Raw genomic sequence first — 21,875 nt, forward strand, 5'->3', positions numbered from 1 at the left:
GAGTACAGTTCTTGCTGCTCCTTATATAAGATTTATTTTGTAGTGGGTAACCTTGGTATTCAGAGTTTTCACATTTATTTATAACTGTCTGCAAATTATTACCAAGCCGAAATTCATGATTTGTTCATTGAGTCTAAATAGCTTGATGGAATGACTTGACATTTTCTGGAAAGAATCTATTTTCTGGTGCCTTTACAGCACTCTTTTATTAATGCCTTCAAAGGAAAAAAAAATTTTACCATCATCAGAAAAAAATAACGAAGCCCTCCCTGGTCTATTCTCCGTGGTCAAAATTTGTTGCCCAAACCTGCTATGTGTTTCTGAGCATGTAGCACAGCTTGTACCTTCATAATCAGCCCTTCCCAAACTCTCTTCCTTTATCTCTTTGGACCAGTAAAGACCCCTGGAAGTGCTGGGTCCTGATGAGCTTGTGTCGCATCCCAAGGGTCCTTGAGGCGCCATGTTTCCACCTTTCGCCATCCAGCAAAGACTCGGTGTGTCCTGACCCTCGTGACTCTTGGCTGCCTTCCTTACTCTTGGGGAGGGCATTGCCTGGTTCTGTTCATTGTCCATGCCCGCCACTCTTTTTTGGGACATTGAAATTTCTTAGCCAAATTGGATAGAGAATGTGAAATGGATGCTAGTTAAAGCAAGTCAGGACTCTTTGTGGTGAACCATTGAGAAATAACGAAGATTTCCCAGCCCAATGGGAAGACAACTTGTAGGGAAGTCATGTGAAGGCAAGAAATGAATAATTGCTCGCTACACAGGGGAAATTATTATGGAATAATGAACGACTACCTGGAAACCTCATCATGTTATGGGGTTTCTTTTCATACTAGAAATCCTTGAAGTGCATGATTTCTATTATTTTTGCTTGCCATGAAACTTAACACTTAAGGAAGTCAGTACTGGAGGGTGGCTCTTTTCAGAGCACCTCTTACCGGGAAATAGACTTTCCACGACGTGGCACAGGCTGAGCGATTCCCTCTCTGCCCATTTTTTGCTCTTTTCCTGGCCTAGGAGGGATCCTGGCAGAAGTCCACAGAGATAGGTTTTCTTCCTCTCCTCCTCCAGACCCAACACTGGAGGGAAGGGAGGGGAGGCAGCAAGGCAAAGCTGTCTACTTTAGGGGAACATGCAGGCAGAATCAACAGGCCTGTGGATACCCAGAATATGTGCCTCAGGCAGGCAGTTTGTAGGGGCAGAGTGGCAGACCGTTGTCAGAACTGTTCCGTGTTAACGTCGAAACCTGGTTAGATGAGCAGTAAACCAGGACCTGGATGGTTTCAGATCTCGGGAGCGTGGAGTTCGGTCAATCATGAAAGTGAATGGGTTCTATTGAGTTACAACAATAACTTCTAAAGAACATTATTATAGTATAATTTTCATACAGAAACATGCCCAGATCACAAAATAAATACACCGTGGTGTCCACCACCCAGTCAAGTGATAGAAGATTCTCAGCACCCCCCGAAGTGATGACCCCTCTCCCCACCCCTATTATGACTTCTCGCCAAGGATAGCTACTATCCTGATTTTTCGTACCCTAGGTGAGTATAATAAATGAATTCATGATCAGTGGAATCAAATACACGTTCTTCTGCATGGGTTCTTTGGCTCGGCATTCATTATGTTGGAGAGGTTCATCTGTGGTGTGACAATAGTATATGCATATGCATCCTTGTTGGTGGAATGCCACAGTTTATTCTCCTGACAATGGGCATTCAGATCGTTCCTAACTTGGGGTTGTCCCATGTCTCGGAGTGGATTTCTGTCGCATGTTTATGGAACGGCTGAGTCTGCACCTGTGTTTAGCTTAGAAATTGCTCGCGGTTTTCCAAAGTAGTGGTGTTAGCATACCTCCTAGCGGTGCTAGTTGGGTCATATCCTCTCCGATGGTTGGTATTGTCTTTCTCATAATATACGCTACAATTTTTTAAAGTGTAATGTAATACCTGTAGCATAAAACTTACCATCCTAACCATTTCTGAAGGTCAGTAGTATTAAGTACATTCACACTGACGTGCAGCCTGTCTCCAGAACTTTTTCATCTGGCAAAACAAACTGGACCCACTTAGCAACAACTCCCCATTTCCCCTCCCTGAGCCCCTGGCAAAGACCACCATTCTACCTTCTGTTTCTCTGAGCCTGACTATACTCGATACTGCAGAAGTGTAATCAGACAGTATATATACAGTATTTGTCTCAGTGACAGTAAAATACTTCTACAGAATAACATCTACCTGCTCATTATGCAGCTGGTAACATTATGTTGGATGCAGGGCACGTAACTTGGGTTCAGCCTCACATGCAATATAGAATTGCAGGATATCTCGTTAGACTCAGTCACGTTATTTGTGAGCACCCAAACCACTTGACATAGCGTGTGATGCCTTGAGGAGTCCCATCAGAGTGGAAACTTAGAGCAACTTTTCGGTGTTGGTAAGAATGACTGTAATTAATTGACGTGTCAGAATTACAGACAGAATTACAGACAGAATACACGTCAATTAATAGTTGACGTGTAAGAATAAGAATAAGAATTTATTCTTCATTTGGAAAAGAGAGAAGACATTTATTCTTTTCATAAAAACAATGCACTTGGTAGTTTCCTTTCCTTTCCCTCTGGGCCAAAATTGGATCCAGTTTATGACAAATGCCAAACCATAGACCCCCGTCCTTCACTTCCTTTGTAACTAATCCCGCCGATCTTCAGAGTTTTTGTTCAGATGTCTCTTTAATATCACGTTTTCAGTTCTTTCGCCTCTTGTAGAATTTAAATGGACCTAAACTGTTGTAGAATTTTCTTCTTTTTTAATTAAAAAATTTTTTTTAATGTTTGTTTATTTTTGAGAGAGAGAGTCAGAACATGAGCGGGGAAGGGGCAGAGAGAGGGGGAGACACAGAATCCGAAGCAGGCTCCAGGCTCCGAGCTGTCAGCACAGAGCCTGACGCGGGGCTGGAACCATGAACTGTGAGATCATGACCTGAGCCGAAGTCGGACACTTAACTGACTGAACTACCAGGCACCCCACTTCTTTTTTTATATAAAGTGGCCAACTTCTCCAGGTATCCTTTAAATAGTTCTATAACATTGTTTTATTTGTGGGGAGGGGGGATTGTGAGTGGAAGGAGGTGTGGAAAGACCTGGGTCCTGGAATCAGCACATGTTCTCCCCAGACAGGCAGCCTGTAGTGACCATAGTAGGCAACCAGCTGTCTCCCACAAGACAAGATCTTATGCAAGATACAGATCGCTAGGCCACCTATAAGTTGTGTCGTGCAAATAATTTGTGGGCGTGTTACATAGAAACCCACACATGCATATAGATCACCATTAATTTATAGATTTGTTTTATTCCTTCTAAGCTACTGTGCCGTGTTGTGTCAAGTGATTTTACATTTTCCCAGCAGATCACAGCATCTCAGTGTTTGATGACACCCGAGAGCTTCTCTAGATACAGAATATCCTTCCTCACGTTTCGGATCTGTTAATTTTCCTTTAAAAAAGATCTAACCGTGGGCCTCCCCAGGAAGTAAGAAAAGAGCTAGAAGGTAAAGCAGGACAAGAACTGACGTCTGGGATGTGGGGAGAAGGAAGCACCATGACGTAGGAAGAGAAACCTTCTCCCCAGAGCCAGCATCTTCTCAGTTTATACTTAAACCCTGTTGGAGGAGACCGCTCATCTCTTTCCAAGACAAACAGCTATGCTATTGACTATTTTTTATTGTAGAATATTCCGTCTCTAAGCTAAAAGCCTCCTCTCTTGTGATTTTCTACTTTTCCTTAGTCTTTCGGGCCCCAGCCCGGTCCTGCGTCCACTCATTGAAACAAGAGAACGACTCTCCGTTATCAGCCCCAGTCGTCATCATTTGAATGATCCTCGGTCGAACTAGATGTGATTAGGGCTGGTTTCTACTAAATCTAGGCATCCCTTACCTCTCTTCCCGAATCCCTCCCTACGGCAGCTGTTACCTGTCTGCGGAAGGACAGTGGCATAGGTGCTCCCCCTGGATGGTGGGGTTCCAGGTAACGTGGGTGAAGTTCCCCTCCCGTTTTTCTTCTAATGTAGCATTTGCTTCGGTGTAGTCACCAGAAGTGTTAGTTTGAGCCGTAATAAGAGCATGCCATAAACGGGGTGGCTTATAAACGCCAGAAATTAGTCCTCACAGTTCTGGAGGCCAGGAAGTCTAAGATCGAGGTGCCGGTGTATACGCGGTCTGGTGAGAGCCCAGTGCTGATTGAGAGACGGCTGTGTGCTTGCTGTGTCCCCCCATAGTGGGAGGGACAAGACAGCTCTTGGGAATCTCTTGTATAAGGGCACTAATCCCATTCCTGAGGGCTTCACCCTCCTGACCTACCCACCTCCCAGAAGCCCTGCCTCCTAACACCATCACACTGGGGATTAGATTCCAGCACGTGGATTCGGGGAGGACACAAATATTTAGTCTAGGGCACAGTGATGCTGAGTTGATACATTTGATGCCAAAATGGGAGAAATTCTTTCCTCTGTTTCAACAATTGCCTTCCCAGGAGTACTGAGAACAGTACTCCTAGGAATACATATTTAATTTGTTTACAACATCACTGGATCCGTGTTTACACTCAGGTTTCCACCAGTTTGATTAATAAAACCGTTGACCTTTGGTACTAGCTGTCTCTTGGGTGCTGTTCCCGTGCTTGATATCCGTGCCTTGTTCCTAAAAACGGAGGCTCTTGCCTGCCTCCTCGGCTTGTCGGTTAGAGTTAGGGCGGGCTGGTCGTTGTGGGAGTGGGCGGTCTTATCAACACGCTTCTAGCTTTTTCACTGTGGCCTGCTGCTGACTTCCGGGTGGAGGGTCTCACACCGAAGTCCGGGGTAAAAGGCCAGGCCTTCCCCGTCTTGCTAACCCATCTTGTACCTGGGACCTCAAAATCAGCTCCTTAATTCAGAATTACACGTGTGCGTCAAAGAGACGTTGATAAACTGGAGAAGCACCTTCTGCGACACATCCTGGGAAGATTTCTCAAGAATGTTTATCTTCATATTTGTAGCTTTTCCAGTGTGGTCTTGATAGAATGGCCCTACAAGAAAGAATTTGTGGCAGGGGATGGCATTGGTAGATGCAGCTGTTGGTTACAGTTATGGCTCCTGTTTAAAAAAGAAAGAAAAGAAAAAGCTGAAACCACCAGGCTCTCAAAGCTGGACTGTGTTCCAGAAACAGCCACAGGGCATTTCGGCAGAGAAATGCTTTTCGTGGGTTCTCGCCTGACTGACTTCCGGGCACATGGAGTTATTAACAAGTTAAAAAGGAGCTGCTAATGATACAATAAATGCTTTTGAAAGTTTTCCATTGGGCAATCCAGCAGTAGGTGACTGCTTTGAAAAATGAATGAAAATCAGACATAAAGTCACAAATGGCTCCCTCAGTAATGAGTAAGCACATGCTGAAGGGCATTGATGGGCACGTGTGTGCGTTGCCTGTCGTGATGTTTTTAATGTTTATTTATTTACTTGGAAGGTAGAGAGTGGGACTAGGGGAGGGGGCAGAGCAAGGGAAAAAGAGAATCTCCAGCAGGCCCCGTGCTGTCAGCGCGGAACCCAATGCAGGGCTCGAACCCACGAACCGTGAGATCAGGACCTGAACCAAAATCAAGAGTTGGATGCTTAACCAACTGAGCCAGCCAGGCGCCCCTGTCATGTTCTGTTTCTGGCTTATATTTCTGTTCCATGAAATTAATAAACCAGCTTGTCCTGTAGTATCATTAGGGAAAGATTGTTTTGCACAGGCTCAGACCTAGAGATTTAGTCCTCCTTGCTTTCTTTTCCTTTTTTTTTTTTTTTAATTGTGATTAGAAACTCATAAAACTTATCATCTCGCCCATTTTTAAGTCTACAGTTTGGTAGTGTTAAGCATATTCACGTTGTTGTAAAACAGACCTCCCGAACTTTTTCATCCTGCAGATCAGAAACTCTGTGCCCATTAAATAATCCTGCCAACCCCCCATCCCCCAGGCCCTGATAACCACCAATCTACTTCCTGTTGCTCTGTATTTGTTCCCCCCTTTATTTTACAAGCAGATCCACCCCCCCCCCCCCAAGTCTTCTGTCCTGCTTCAGTGCAATTTGGGCTCATCCTGTCGTTAAGGGGGAAAGAACAACACATAATTGTCACAGTGGTTGTGTGAAATAGAGTGCAGGCCTGTACCCACATGTGTGGGGGGCTGTGATGAGCATTTCTTTTGGCCTGGTGGCATCACAGTTGAAAACATGTTAAAGTCATCTTGCGTGATTAAGAAATTAGACCATGAAAGGCCACTATACATTTTCAAATTGTTTTCCTGTCTCTGTGCTCCAGCATGGAGTCTAACGATCCACTTTCTAGGTAAACCTGTAAACTCACTTTCTCCTATCATGGTATATTGAATTTTCAACAGGTGACAGAATCTGTTTCAAAAAGATTCTTAGTGGGGCGCTTGGGTGGCTCCATTGGTTAAGCGTCTCTCAGGCTTTAATCTCAATGTCATGAGTTCAAGCCCCACGCTGGGTATGGAGCCTACTTTTAAAAAATGTGCTTGGGGCATCTGGGTGGCTTGGTCGGTTAAGTGTCCGACTTCAGCTCAGGTCCTGATCTCACAGTTGGTGAGTTCAAGCCTCATATCGGGCTCTGCTGACGGCTTGGAGCCTGGAGCCTGCTTCGGATTCTGTGTCTCCCTCTCTCTCTGCCCGCCCCCCCGCCCCATGCATGCATGCTCTTTCTCTTTCTCTCTCTCTCTCTCAAAAATGAATAAACACTAAAAAAATTAAAATAAAAAACTAAATTTAAAAAATGTTCTTATTGCCTTCCAGTATTTTGTTTTTAGTATCAGTGTAATTGTGTATAAGTTGGGACAAAGTGCATTTAACTGAGTGCACAGTACTGACAATGTGGTCATTGTGAATAACCCAGACTCTGGAGCAAAGGGAACATGATCTGGTTTCAGCCGCATCCGTTGCCTAGGTCGCTGCTGCAGACGAACATTTCGAGTGCTATTAAATCTTAGAGGATTGTTTTTAAAGATCATTCTTATTACTTGCTTTTGCTTTTCTCCCAATGCTGATATTAGGACACCATAGGCTGCCCGTGTTACTGGGCAGGATTTTATTTCAGAGATGTAATCGATACTCATGCTTTTTATTATATATCTTACATCTGTCTTCCATTTTCCCACCACTCACTCTGAGCACTGGTAACACTACAGAAAAATGAAGCTAATCGCTGGGATGTTCTAACTTTGAGGTTTTGGAATGAGGGGCGTGGAGCGAGCCAAAAGTTGGCGATCAGTATGAATTATCAATAGAACATGCTAACTCCAGGGTATTTTTACCAGATTGTGAAATAATCGTGTAAGAGTAAACTAGTGAACCAGCTCAAAAGAGAACGGACATTCCAGACAGTTCCACAGCACTGCTTCAGGAGCAGCAGCCCACACAACGGTGTGTATTCTCTGAGCAACATTTGAAAAAACACAGACCCTCCTTTTATTTCTCATATTTAGTTTACTCATCAAAGCTGTCTGGGGGATAAGGCAGAGAAGCCACATGGCCACTTAGTATTGGCAGTGGGACAGTTTCACGTCTGTGCATCTCCCTGTAGGCGTTTCTGTGTGTAACGGTCACATGACTAGCCTTGTTGTGCACTGAGGTACAGTCTGACGTGTTTCCTCATCAACGGAATGTCTTCCTTTATTATTTCCCTTTTAATGTTTTCACCGCAGTTGGCCTTTCCAGAGTGGTTTCCCCATTATGGCTTTTGGAAAATGTCCATTCTTTGAGCAACAGTTTCTTGAAAGAAAAACATATTCTCAAATTGGCCTTAGAATCTAGACCCCAGCATACAGTTGTTTTTGTTAAAGATCATGTTATTATCGTCTCTCCATGAGAATTATGAGCCATGCCCAGTGCAGAGCCAGACGTGGGGCTCCATCTCATGACCTGAGCCGAAATCAAGAGTCGGATGCTTAACTGGCTGAGCCACTCAGGCACCCCGAGAATTATGAGTTTGAAGTGATTCATTCACTCATCCATTCAGCAGATCTTTACAGGCACCTACTGTGTATCATGCCGATAGTGGGAAAGTGGGGGAAAGAATGGGGGAAAAAGGGAGGTGTGGGGCAAATTACATTTAAGTAGAGGGGTTCGGGTCAGTCCTGTTGAGAAGGTGACATTTGTGTAAAGATTTGAAAGAGGTGAGGGAATTATCCTTGAAGATTTCTGAGGAGAGGGTATTCCAGGTAGAGGGAGAAACCAGTGCAAAGGCCCTGAGGTGGGCTTTTCCCTGATATGCTGAGAACTGCAAGCAGGCCCATGTTGCTAGAGTGGAACGAGCAAGAGGGAGAACACTTGGTTGTGGCCTCAGACAGACCACAAGGGAGGATCAGATCCTGTGGGGCCTTGTTTTCCATTGTAAGGACTTTGGCTCGTACTCTGAGTTTTGAAGAAGAATCTGATTTAGTAGAAGATGACTCTTGCTGATAGAACTGACCTGAGAAACGATGTGAGAACTGTTTATATAGTAAGTCAAATGGTAATCATAAGTACAGAGGTCAAATGCAGCAGAGAAATAACCAGAAGTTGTTATGGAAAGAAATTTCCTCAGGGCACCTAGGTGGCTCAGTCGGTTAAGCATCTGAATCTTAATTTCGGCTCAGGTCATGATCTCACGGTTCATGGGTTCGAGCCCCACAACAGGCTCTGCACTGACAGCGTGAATCCTGCTTGGGATTCTTCCTCTCTCTCTCTCTGCCCCTCCCCCGTTTGCGCTCTCTCCCTTGTCTCCCAAGGTAAATAAATACTTTAAAAATAAATAAATAAATAAATAAATAACCAACCAAACTTTTTTAAAAAAAGAAAAAAATTTCCTCAACATACTCAAACAGGTGAATTTGAAAAGAATATCATGAAAGGTAAAGCTGTGTGTTTTCCAAGTTCTTGAGTGTCATGAAGGACTGTGAGTGTGTGCATGAATCAGACTTGAGGGCTATTTTCCAAACTCTTCATGCATGTGAGACTACAGGTATGTATGGGGTTAGAGGGTGTGGATGATTTCAAGTTTCTAGGTGAGCCTCAAAATCATTGTGATACTGGAATTCGCTTCTGGAAACCATTCCTGACTGGATCATCCTCTCTTTCCACTAGGTTTGTAGTAACTTAAAGAATCTGACATAAACCACGCAGAACGATCTTGTCTGTCAGCATTGTGGTTTATTAATACCCAAGGAGCTTGTTGTCTGATAACTTAAAGGAGAAATATGTTTAATTCACATTCTTCCAGTCTTTCTAGTCAACTGTCCGTCTAGTAGAATAGGATATGCTCTCTATACTTTTGCTGTATATTAGGAGCTTCTTTTTCCTAGGTCTAGGGTCTGTGTGCTTGTATTTTGTCTTACTCTAGCAAGTTGCTGACTGAAAGGACCTGTCATCAACAGCGACACACAGAACTGTTGTGCTTTTTAGGGCTCTCTAGTTTGTCCATCATACAAAATTCCACCCCCCCTTCCCCTTATTTCCATGATCTCATTCCTCATCCCCTCCTCAGAAGATTTTGGAATATAACAGAAAGTATATGTTTTATCTTACAGTGGTTAATTTGTAGTAAGGCTTAAAACTACTTAAGGGAGTTTTCATGACTACCAAAAGTTGGAAATAACTTGGCGAAGCCTTCAACTACAAATGAAGCCTCATGTTATGTGCTGGATTGGTGCCTGGCATTATATGTGTCAACCTGATTAAATTCTCAGAACCACCTCATTAAGGGGTATCATTAGTCCATTACCAAGATGGGACAGTCAGTGCCCAGGCCATGTAACTAGCTTGGGCCACGTAACTGGTAAATGGCAAGTCAAGCATTAAAGTTCTGTCTTGATGACTCTGGCTCCCTCCCCCATTCTGTGCTGCTCTCAAATGTAATCTCACACATTTTTTAAAAAATGTTTTTATTTTATTTTTGAGAGAGAGCATGAGCAGGGGAGGGGCAGAGAGAGAGAAACAAAACATCTCAAGTGGGCTCTGCACTGACAGTGCAGATTGAGCGCTCAAACTCACAAACCATGAGATCATGACCTGAGCCGAAGCCAAGCACTTAACCAACTGAGCCACCCAAGCACCCCTCACACATTTTTATACCTAGTAGTAATAGCTTCATCAGCTGTAAATGAGGCAAAAGCTAGGTTTCTTTCTTTATAATCATAATGTATACTTTGTTTATAATGAAAATGCTCTCTATAGGGCCTTTTTCTCCCCCCATTTTGCCCCTCCCTATAGTGGATTGTTTGTACTTTTGGATATTTTCCCATATTTTTCTACTGTTTGAAAATACACGACTTAAAATTCACCATCTTAAGCATTTTTAAGTGTATAGTTCAGTGGCATTAAGTGCATTCACATTGCTGTGCAACTATCACCACCGGCCATCTCCAGAACTCTCTTCATCTTCCCAACCTGAACTCTGTACCCCCAAAACAATAGCTCTCCATCCCTACTTCACCTCCAACCCCTGGGAGCCACGATTCTACTCTCAGTCTACTTTCTGTCTCTGTTGGATGCCTTTTGTTACCTTTGTTATATACTTGTAAGTTTCTTTTCCCTAAGTCTGGAGTCTCTGTGCTTACTTTAATCGGAGCTTTGCAGTTTTTCAGAAGAGGAGAAGTACGGTTGACCCTTGAACAATGCAGGGGTTAGGGGTGCCAGCCCCCTCTATAATTGAAAATCTGCCTATGACTTTTGACTTCCCCAAAACTTAACTACTAGCCTACTGTTGACTAGAAGGCTTACAGATAACAAACAATTGGGTGTTATGTACTTTGTATATTCTATGTATTATATACTGTACTATTATAATAAAGTAAGCTGGAGGAAAAAAAGTAAGAAAATCGTAAAAACATATAGTACTGCACTGTATTCATTGAGGAAGTCTACATATAAGTGCACTCACAAAATTCAAACCCAAGTTGTTCAAAGCTCACCCGTACTGATTCTGACCTCTTCTGCAGATAGGCAAACCTGGAGCCAGAGCTCACTCATACCCCCAATCTCTTAGGTGCTTAATAGGATATTAAACCTGAAAAGTACTTGAAAAAGAATGAAAAGTAGATAGTACTATTTGGGAGGTTTTCTGGGGACTCCAGAGCTGAGAATTCTTCAAGTGTCCTGAAAGCTGAATTCTCACATCACACTTTGGCTTACATATTTTTAATTTAAAAGCCTTATGCATAAAAAATAATTTGAAAACCCTTTTTCAGGGGCTCTTGGGTGGCTCAGTCTGTTTACCATCCAACTCTTGATTTCAGCTCAGGTTGTGATCCCAGGGTGGTGGGACTGAGCCTGGCATCAGGCTCTGTGCTGAGCATGGAGCCTGCTTGCTATCCTCTCACTCTCTCTACGCCTCTCCCCTGCACACCTCCCCACTTAAAAAAAAAAAATCTAACAAAAAAATAAAACCCTTTTTCAGGATGAGAAAATGTTCCTATTCTCCCCTAACTGAAAAACATTAAAAATATTTTCTGTTGAAAGTATCTGCAAAGATTTAAAATAATTTTTCTTTCATTTAATGTTCCTGGAGGTTGTCCAAGAACCTTGGACATTGGCTCTTGAGGGGAAGGCTGTGTTTAAAAAACATGGTAGAAGAAATCTGCCTGCACGTGAAGAGAATTGAGAACCCAGAATCACATATGTTATTCGGTGGCTTTGTTTTACAAAGTCTTCACCCTTCTGTTCAAATGTGAAGCTAAATTCAATAAAATATTTACTTTCCATCTTACTTTGGAATAATAATTTTAGAGGCTAAGTGCATGGTATCAGGTGTATTTGAGAAAGTTCAGGCTCCGTGCACTGAATGTACTTTTGAGGCTTAATTAGACCACTGAGCCCAAGGAGAAAGATGCCAAACTAAATAGACATAAGGAAAATGCAAGCAGTTTTCTTTTTGCTGGGAAAGGTCTAATGCTTTCCTCCAGCAGTCCTGATCTGGTTTGTACTTCCCTTATTCGTTATTTGTGTGATATTTTATTACCTGGCTAATGGTTTTTTTTTAAAGTCAGGATTATTTTATTTCAATAAATTTTGGAATTTTTTTATTCGTCTACTTTTTTTTTTTTTTTTTTAACGTTTATTTATACTTGAGAGACAGAGCACTAGCAGGGGAGGGGCAGAGAGAGATAGGCACAGAATGTGAAGCAGGCGCCAGGCTCTAAGCTGTCAGCACAGAGCTGGATGCGGGGCTTGAACCCACAATCCGGAGATCATGACCTGCGCCCAAGTCCAGTAATTCACTGACTGAGCCACCTAGGCGCCCCCATTCATCTACTTCTGAAAGTGATCAAAAAACAACAAATCGCCCAGGGCCAAAAGCAGAGAAACCTGGCACTAGGAGGAGCCCAGTTCTCCGCAAACATTTTTCATATCTTGCTCACTGCATTGTGGGATTGCAAGAAAGCACTAGAAAGCCTCCGCCGTGCATGCGCACATCAAGTCTTGGTGCCAAGGGAGAAGGGGAGTGACTTCTGTACTAACGACGCCGCGGTTGCAACGTAGCTAAATTACAGCCAGGGAGCTGAAAGCACCCGTTCTCTTCCCAGCCTGGCGTCGGGACTCTGAAATCCAATCTGAAGTGTGTTTAATGAGCGTTCTGATCACTGAGGCTCAGTGCGGAGGGGAACAACGAGTGCAGTGTGCCCGCGCAGACAGTTGCGGCCACCCTTGGAGCCACCGAGGGAGGAAGAATCGCCGCGTTTGTGGACAAGGAGATGGGCAGGCCTAAACATTTAGCTCCTTTCTCCCAGAATGAAAGCTTTGTCCCAGCGCCCAGACTTTGCTTTTAAAGTTGTAGTTCCCGTTCTTGCTCTGGCCGGTGTTTCACAGCAATGGTGATCACGCTGTCTGCTGATGAGGCTGCCGCCATGTTTCCTGTTGGGCGTTTGAGTCCTTTGCTTCCTTCCCCTCCCCATCATCATAGTTCTTACCCGGTAGAGTTTGGTGAGTACTAGATCCCGTCCTAAGTGCTTGGGGTGTAGTGAGTCACGTGAGCCTCACCACAGCCCTGTACAGTGGTTTGGTCATCAGGCCCATTCTGCAGAAGAGCTAACCGAGGCCCAGAGAGTCACTTGCCCCAGGTCACGCCGCCATGGAGTGGAGATCCAGGATTTGCAAGAAGGCAGATGTTTGCATTCTTAATAAGAACATTATGCTGCCTCTCTGCGTCATCCAAGGGCTGGAGAAACAGCATGAGAAACCTCTCCCACACTTCAGTTGTCTGATTTCTGTGTTAGTCCTGCCTTTGCAGTGGGAGATCATGGTTGGCTTATGTGACACTCACACCAGCTTCCAGGGGCTCTGTCCTACCACGGTCCTGTTAACTATCACGTGGGCTCCCAACCCTCTTTGGTGCCACCAGCTATGGCCCGTGTAAAGTGTGGGCCTCTTTCCTTGGTTTTATCAGCAAGTTTTCTCTAGGACAATTTGAGTCCTCAAAATTACAAGTCTAGGTCTTGAAAGGGGTGAGAGGGAAATGGAGAGCCTGGGGGACTCCATGGTTAGGAGCAGATTCTCAGGACTGGGTTTGAATCCCAGCTCCACAGTGAGAGAGCCTGACCTTGGCAAGTCTGTGTCCTTCTGCCTGGAATGCCTCAGGGCCTGCAGCTTAGGGAGTTACAGGTGTGCAAATAATGTGTTCCCTCTGTCCCCGGGGTGAGTCCCCAGGGAGCTGCATCTGGCCACCAGTGTCTTTGTTTACTCCAGCTGTTCATCCAGCCGTTATTATTGATGTCCGTCCCGTAAGGGGAAATGGTAGGGACTCTGTTCTGGCTTCTCGTGTGCCATCAAGAAGTTCTGTGCCCTGCTTATGATATACCATACTTTGCTTCTCTCTCATGACATTTGGAATCTTCTTTTCACTCTTTGGGTTCCATAATTATCTGGATAGTTGTCTTGAAATGGATAGTGCTCATTCATTCTGGGACATGCTCTCTGGCCCTTTGCAATCTAGAAAGTTCTCCCCTTGCATTCTGGAGAATTTCCCTACATTTGTGCTTGTATAATTTTGCTTTGCTCTTGGATCTGTCTAGATGGCCCATCGCCCAGAGGTTGGAACTCTTGGACTGAGCCCACAAATGCCCCGTGCCCGTGTCTCGTTGCCATCTCTTGGCCATGAGGTCTCGTTTTGGGGGGTTTTCAACTATATCTTTAAACTCTCCCAGTGCAATTTTTATTTCTGTGCTGTGTTTTTTTTTTTATTGCTAAGAGCTCTTGTTATCCAAATATTCCTTATGATAACCTTCTGGGTTTGTTGGCTTTTTGTTGTTGTTGTTGTTGTTGTTGTTGTTTTAGTTACAAACTCTTAGCTATATGGGGATCCAAATTACAGTGTTTTAACAAGTGTTTTCCTCTAGCCTGCAATATCACAAGTACCTGGCCTCTCCCACTTCGGACCCTTTGCGGGACTCTGTGTAATGTAGCCGTTTCCCTATTGCAGAGTCTCCCTCTGCTCTATAATTAGATTTTAGCATCCTTGTCTGTCATCTTCTAGAATTTGGGGGGAATCTCTCACTTGCTGTCTCTTGTCTCACTTTCTCTGTTTTCTGTGAATTTATTCCTCTTTTTCCTTTTTTTCCCCTCTCTCACTGTTCTTTTTTAAGCGGGGTTTCTGAGTGTAGTGGAGACACATGTGTTCAGTCGGCCATTTTTAGCCACAGACTGACATTCTTTCCATCGTTTATATTAAGCTGTGTCTGGCAGCGGCCTTGTGCTAAATTTTCTAAGAAAAACATGCATTTATGGACAGTTAGGTGGGTTCCTGTGGAATTTCTCAAATTGTACTGTCCTTGAACTTCTGCCTCATTGGCAGCTCCTGAGTGTGTGCAGAGGGGCTAGGACAGGGTGGTACCCCGGGGCGGGCTGCTGGGGTGTTGGGAACGCGTGTGAGCTCTGTGCCCTTCGGACCTGGCTCCGCCCCTCTGATTTCATGGCTGGAAGGGTCTCAGAAGAGAGTATTTCTTAAAAAGGATTTCAGTTCCAGAACAACACTCACATCCAGAGCAACCACGGTAAAAAGAGGAGCCTCTTTTAACATCAAGAAAGATTAATTACCTTCCATAATTCGTCTAGCACTTGCTGAATATATTTGATTATCAAGTTAGAGAAATTTTGAAGGCCAGGGGCTTTGTTATTCCAAACCCACTTATTGGGTGGTGGTTTCCTTGTAGTCTCTTCCAAAGGGACCATGCTGGCTGGATGTGACTGCATTGTCCCCGCCCTCTTGTGGCTAAGAGGGGAGTAACAGCCCTACAGAAGGTGGTTGTATAAGTTTGCTAGGGCTGCGGTAACAAAGTCCCGCAAACTGGGTGGCTGAAAACGACTAATTGATTCTCCCACAGTTCCGGAGGCTACAAGTCCAAACTCAAGGTGTCATCAGAGCCATGGTCCCTCCAAGACTCTGAGCAGAATCGTTTTTTGCCTCTTTTCAGCTTTGACGGGGCGGGGGGGGGGGGGGGCGGGGGGATGTTAATCCTTGATGTCCCTGCTCATAACCACATCATTCGGTCTCTGCCTCTGTTATCACATGGCATTCTCCCAGTGTCTGTCTTCACACCATTTTCTTTCAAGGAGCCAGTCATATTGAGTTAAAACCCATGCTAATGGCCTCATCTTAACTTGATTTTATCTCAAAGACCCTGTTTCCGAATAAGGTCATGTTCACAGATGCTGGGAGATAGGACTTCAGCATATCTTTTTGAGGGACACAATTCAACCCATACCCATAGGTTTGGCTTTTTTTTTTTTTTTTTTTTTTTTTTTGGCTATGGTTGACTCTCAAGTTTAGCCTTGATGTTAGCCTCGAGCAGAAGCCAGAGAGACGATGGAGCCAGCCTGCCTGCCCCACGTGTGCAGGATCCACAGGTCACTCAGTAGCAACTCATCGACTGGCAGGTGACTGGCACCTTGCTACTCAAAGCATAGTCTTTGTAGCAGCAGCAGCAGCCCTGGGGGCCTGTTAGAAATGCAGATTCTCGTGCCTCACCCCGTGCCTCCAGAATCAGCACCTGCAGCTTGTTAACGTCTGCAGGTGATTGACAGGCACGTAAGTCAGAAGTGCTCTTCTGAATCACCTCCAGCAGGGATCCTTGGCATGGCCTCTGCCCTTGGGGACATTGGCAGGCAGCCCGCTGACGTGGTAGCCAGGTTTTGTATCGCATGACATTGCAGAGGCATGCCTTGGGGGGTGGAAAATGGCTCCTCCTTCTCAATGTCAACTCCCTCCCCTGCCGTTAATTCTATAAATTAACATTTTCCCTACACAGCAGAAGCAGCAATACTTGAGAACTTGTTCTTATGTGCCAGGGCCTTTGCTAATAACCACTTTGCCATCACAGTTTTGAGCCTTACATTGATCCTGGGAGACGGATGATAATGTCTCCAGTCCTATCATGACTCGTGTCCTGTGGACTGAATTCTGCTCCCCTGCCCTCAGTTCATAGATTGAAGCCCTAACTTTTATTGTGGCCATATTTGGAGTAAGGTAGTAATTAAGGTCAAATGAAGTCATAGAGGTGAAACCCTGATCGAAAAGGATTAGTGTTTTTCTAGGAAGAGACACCGGAGAGGTCTCCCTCTCCCCTCTCCCCTCTCCCCTCTTCCCCCTCCCCCTCCCCCTCCCCACATAGTACTTACCATATATTTAGCTGGTTGTTTGTCTGTAGCCCCAACTCAGGGATACTTGTATCGATTTCTGTTCCTTCGGCACTTAGCCCAGCGCGTGTGTGTGTCTCTCAAGCCCCGTGTACTTAGTACATCCCCCCACCTGGCCAAAAACTAGCAACGGGCCATGAGGGAATCTGCAGTGTTCTGATGCCCTAAGATTAGACTTGTTGAGGGTTGGTGGGTTATAGGACTTTGGATAATATTCTAATAGGTATTCATGGTAAGAAAAAGGGGGCCGAAGGCCTTTGAGAGAAGCCATTCTCTGCTGGATCAGAGCGTGCCCTGGTTGTCATGGTTACGTTAATCCTAAACCAGGAAGGGGGGGGGGGAAGAAACACTTCCAGAAACAGCTTTCTGAAACCTCAGCAGATGCAAAAGTTTTAAAACCTAGTCAAACATTATCTTTATAGATTTGTGTCTATGAGATTGTTTCTGAGAGGTTAGAACCTTAGCTTGTCTCAAGTATAGGGGAAATCATTTGTTCAGATGCTTTGAGGAATTAGGGAGAGAGAGGAAAATACCACACTCCCCCACCCCAGAAAAAATTGTCTTTATTCTTTTGGAGGAGAAGAAAAATACTCCCACATAAAACTTTATGTAATAGAAATAGCCTGAGGGCATAGATATATTTTTAAAGGTACAATAAACTAGAGCAGCTTTGATTCAGTTTTTAGTACCTTAAAACCAAATGTGAATGTTCATACTATTTGTTATTCAATATTTAGTGGCCAGACATTCTCCAAGAATGCGAACCTCTTCCGAAAATGTACTCTTATAGATTCTATGAAAAGCCCATTCAAAATGGAGAAAATGAACATGGACGCCGAGTTTGAAATCAGCCACATTGTTTGTGCGCTGGGCTAAAATTCAAATGCCTTTTGCAGCATCATTAAAAGTAGCCAATAAGAAAAATGCGATTATGTAGTTTCGCTAATTGCTGATTTGTTCTCCAGGATGAAACATATAATTACTATTTGGTGTCTTTTCTGTAAGGCTCACATGTCTAGAATACTTTAATCAAGACTGGCTAAGTATGGGGCTGGCCAGATTGACAGTTTCTTAGAGGCTGTGGGAGTCTTAGAGATCTGTTTCCTCCCCTCCAATACTAACACTTGGTGATCATTAACACAACTCATTTGTCATAAGATCCTTTCCATGTTAAACTTCCTAACATGTGTAAGTTTTCAAACGATGTGTAAATTACTTGGTTTCCCTTCCTTGTGTAATGTAGCTTGTACAGCATTGAATAGGATTGTGTGTGTATGTCTTTTGTATTCTTTTAATGTTTATTTTTGAGAGAGACCGAGCCTGAGAGGAGGAGGGGGAAAGAGAGAGGGAGACACACACAGAGTCCAAAGCAGGCTCCAGGCTCTGAGCCATCAGCACAGACCCCGATGCGGGGCTCAAACCCACCAACTGCGAGATCATGACCTGAGCCAAAGTTGGACGCTTAACCAGCTGAGCCACCCAGGCACCCCGAATTGTGTGTGTGCGTGTCTTAAAGTAAGTCCCCCTTTGAGAAAATACCTTTATGGTTCAGTCTTTCTCAAGGTCTCTGCTTCATGCTTTGCTAGCTTTATCCATGCTGTTGCCTCCTCCTCCTCTTCACACTTCATCAGCTTATTTCTCGATTTGTGTTAGCAAAAGGGCTTGCGCTTTTATAGCTCTTTGAACCCCATTACTGGCTTCCAGCGCAAAGCCTAACCCAAATGCAAAATCTGTGGTACTCCAGCAACGTTCATTTCATGCCAAACACATAAAAGGTCTCTTTGCACTGAGAAATTGTAACAAACGTTGGGTGCACACACATAGGTGTTCACTCTCTCTCCCCGTGTGATCAGGCCTTCGCAGCCACTCTTCCAGGAGCTAGTCCTGCCCCTCAGTATAACGTTCTAAGAAGAACTCATTTTCTTGTTCTTAAAAAAGTTGAAACTGATTCTACACTGCATCACAGCTATTTAAGGATGTGAACCCCATCCTCAGTTACTTTTTCTGTTTTTTCTCTTCTGCATTTTTAAAAAACATTTTGTTTTGTTTTGTTTTAGAGAGAGCGTGCGTGAGCAGGGAAGGGGTGGAGGGACAGAGAGAATCTTAAGCGGGCTTCATGCTCAGTGAGGAGCCCAGTGTGGGTTCCATCCCATGGCCCCGGGATCATGACCTGAGGCAAAATCAAGAGTCAGATCCTCAACCGACTGAGCCACCGAGGCATCCCTACATTTTTTTATTGTGATAAAATATATATAACGTAACATTTACCATTTTAGCCATTAAGTATACAAATTCAGCGGCATTAAGTATATTCACAGTGCTATGCAACCAACACGACCATCCATTTTACATACTGTGATGTGATTCTGAACAAAATTACTCTTAGAGTGAAGTTCAAAAATGTGCATTGGAGACAAGCATTGAGGAACAATGGGGCAGACTGTAGGAGTAAATTCACTGCAGGAAGTAAAGGAGGGATGATCTTTCTTAGAGAATGGAAGTGAAATCTCTTCCTCCTTTTATTTACTTTTTTATTTTAGAGAGTGTGTGAGCAGAGAGGAGGGCCAGAGGGAAAGAGAGAGAGAATCTTAAGCAGGCTCCATGCTCAGTGCAGAGCCGGATTTCGGCTCGATCCCACAACCCTGGGACTATGACCTCAGCCAAAATCAAGAGTCGGATGCTCAACCAACCGACTGAGCCACCCAGGCACCCCTCTTTTCCTTCTTTATTAGACGTTACTGTTTTTCACATTTCCTGCCATCAGTTCACGTGAAACGTTTCTGCCAGAGACCCTTAAAGCAGGCACTCAAAGAGCCTAGTGAGTTTGGGATTATCCATGGAGAATATTGTATACCTTCAGATAGCTCTGGCTATCTTCTGTATTTCCGTGATGAGGAATATGGGAATATATAAAGTGGCATCTGTTTAAAAAAATGCTTAACCTCCGGACACTGAAGCACCTTTGACGCCTCCTCGGGTCATGCCTGGCCAGGCTAATGGACATGCCCATCACTGAATTAGTCAGGCTTTCTTACTGACCATTGGTCTCCTGAGTTGCTAATTGGTTCCTAACATGTTCTGCTCTTCTCAGAGGGAAGGTGGAAGTATAAAAGCAGTAACTATAGAGGACTGTGTTTTTGAAACATTTTTCTTCCAGCGTTTGATCCGTGTGATGGAATTGGATCCATTTTACTAGCGGGTCGTTAGGAATCCACCGGCCAGTGAAGAGAAACCAAGGCATTTAGGGTAGAAATTGGGGTCTTATATATCATATTCCCTTTTCCTGTAGGTTCAGTATATAGAAAATGCATGTATAGTATTGATTTCAGCTGGCATTTGAGTGTCAGGTGCTTTGCTGGCCAATAAGAATATAAAGGTGAACTATAAAGTAGCCCAGAATTTAATTGGAGAGACAGGCTTGTATATACTTAACCATATATAATACTGTGGAATGAGTAAGTTTTATTCATCTGTTCATCCACTTCAAAATTGGTCAGTCTTTAGGCTCTGCGGATACAGAGATTAATAAAATGCGCTCTTACCTTCAGCGTGGGTGTCGTATGGATGAGAATTTGCGCAAAGTTCTAGGGGAACCTAAGAAAGAAAGCCATAATTTCTGCCTTATTTGTGGAGGCAGGGAAAAGGAACAGGGACTGGGGTTCCACTTCCACAAAAAGAACACAGAATCATGAGCTGAAAACTTCTGTCCATACAAAACCCACACATAAATATTTATGGCAGCTTTCTCCTCCTCCTCGTCCTCTTCCTCCTCCTCCTCCTTCTAAATATAATTTATTGTCAAGTTAGCTACCATACAGTGTGTATAGGGTGCTCGTGGTTTTGGGGGTAGATTCCCGAGATTCACTGCTTACTTACGACACCCAACGCTCATCCCAACAAGTGCCCTCCCCAATGCCTATTTTAGCAGCTTTCTTCTTAATTGCCTAAACTGGGGTGGTAACCAAGATGTCGTTCAGTGGGTGAATGGATAAATAATCTGTGGTACATTCACACAAGGGAATATTATTCAGCAATAAGAGAAATGAACTAGGAAGCCACGAAAAGACATCTAGGGACCTACATGCGTGCTGCTGAGCAACAGAAGCCAATAGGAAAAGGTTACATACCGTACGATTCCAAACGTATGACGTTCTGGAAGAAGTGAGACTGGAGACAGTAGGAAGACCAGTGGTAGCCAGGAGTTCGGAGAAGCGGGGGAGGGTTGACTAGATGGCACATGGTGGATTCTTAGGATGGTGAAACTATCCTCCTTGATCCTGTGATAGTGTCTCCATGATATTACATGTTAGGATACACAATATTACATGTTTGTCAGGAAGTATAGAACTGTACAATGCAGAGTGAACCCTAATGCCAACTGTAGACTCTGGGTGATGATAATGTATCAGTGTTGGCTCAATATTTGTAACCACTGTACCACATGGATGCAAGATTAAGAATAAGGGATTCTATGTGTGTGGTGAGAAGAGCGATGTTGGAATTCTCTGTACTTTGTCTTCAGTTTTCTGTAAATCTAAAACTTCCCTAAAAAATAAAGTCTATTTTATTTCTAAAAAGGGGGTGGTGCCTGGGACCGTGCTGGGGAGAAAATGGCAGAGAATTATCATCTAAGTGTGAAAACAGCCTGGAAAAGGCTCAGAGGTATGCGGCTGGGGGTCTGGTGATCAGGCGGTCAGGGTTCTGGAAGGTGGATGGCGGCAAGCTGAGAAGGGCTGAAGATTCAGGAATGAAGAGGCTTCTGGTGGTGGGAGCCATGGTTTGTTCTCATATCTGCCTGTCTCAGAGGGGGTGACTCCTGTTGTTTCTGTTTCCAGCAAAGAGCCCCTGGGAAAGTGTTGCTGGATGCAGTTTGCAACCACCTCAACCTTGTGGAAGGGGACTATTTTGGCCTCGAGTTTCCCGACCACAAAAAGATCACGGTAAGTGATGGGAAATTAATGTTGATATTTTACGATCTGTTCAGCTTGGGAAAGGAGAGGAATCAGTCTGGTTCTTTGGCCATGCATACATGTCCTAGAAGAAAAACAGCCAGAAGGCCCTTGTTAAACTGTTTTGAAAGTACTATGTACATAGGATTAGCAAGTTCAAAGAGCTTGATGAACACCAGCTCCCTCTGACCCTTTTCCCTTGCCTGTCCCTCCAGAAACCACCA

The 21,875-nt window shown here is 44.2% G+C and overlaps 1 protein-coding gene across 3 annotated transcripts in view; it reads left to right on the forward strand.

Annotated features, from left to right (window-relative positions):
* The window catches only part of FARP1 (FERM, ARH/RhoGEF and pleckstrin domain protein 1), a 296,010-nt gene that overhangs the window by 174,368 nt on the left and 99,767 nt on the right, over positions 1–21,875 (forward strand). For all 3 annotated transcript variants that reach the window (XM_042979513.1, XM_042979519.1, XM_042979509.1), the window contains exon 3: positions 21,538–21,642. In XM_042979513.1, coding sequence (XP_042835447.1) covers positions 21,538–21,642 — 105 coding nt within the window. The remainder of the gene's footprint in view (positions 1–21,537; positions 21,643–21,875) is intronic.

Source organism: Panthera tigris, chromosome A1, assembly GCF_018350195.1.
Source record: "Panthera tigris isolate Pti1 chromosome A1, P.tigris_Pti1_mat1.1, whole genome shotgun sequence".
NCBI classification, from domain to species: domain Eukaryota; kingdom Metazoa; phylum Chordata; class Mammalia; order Carnivora; family Felidae; genus Panthera; species Panthera tigris.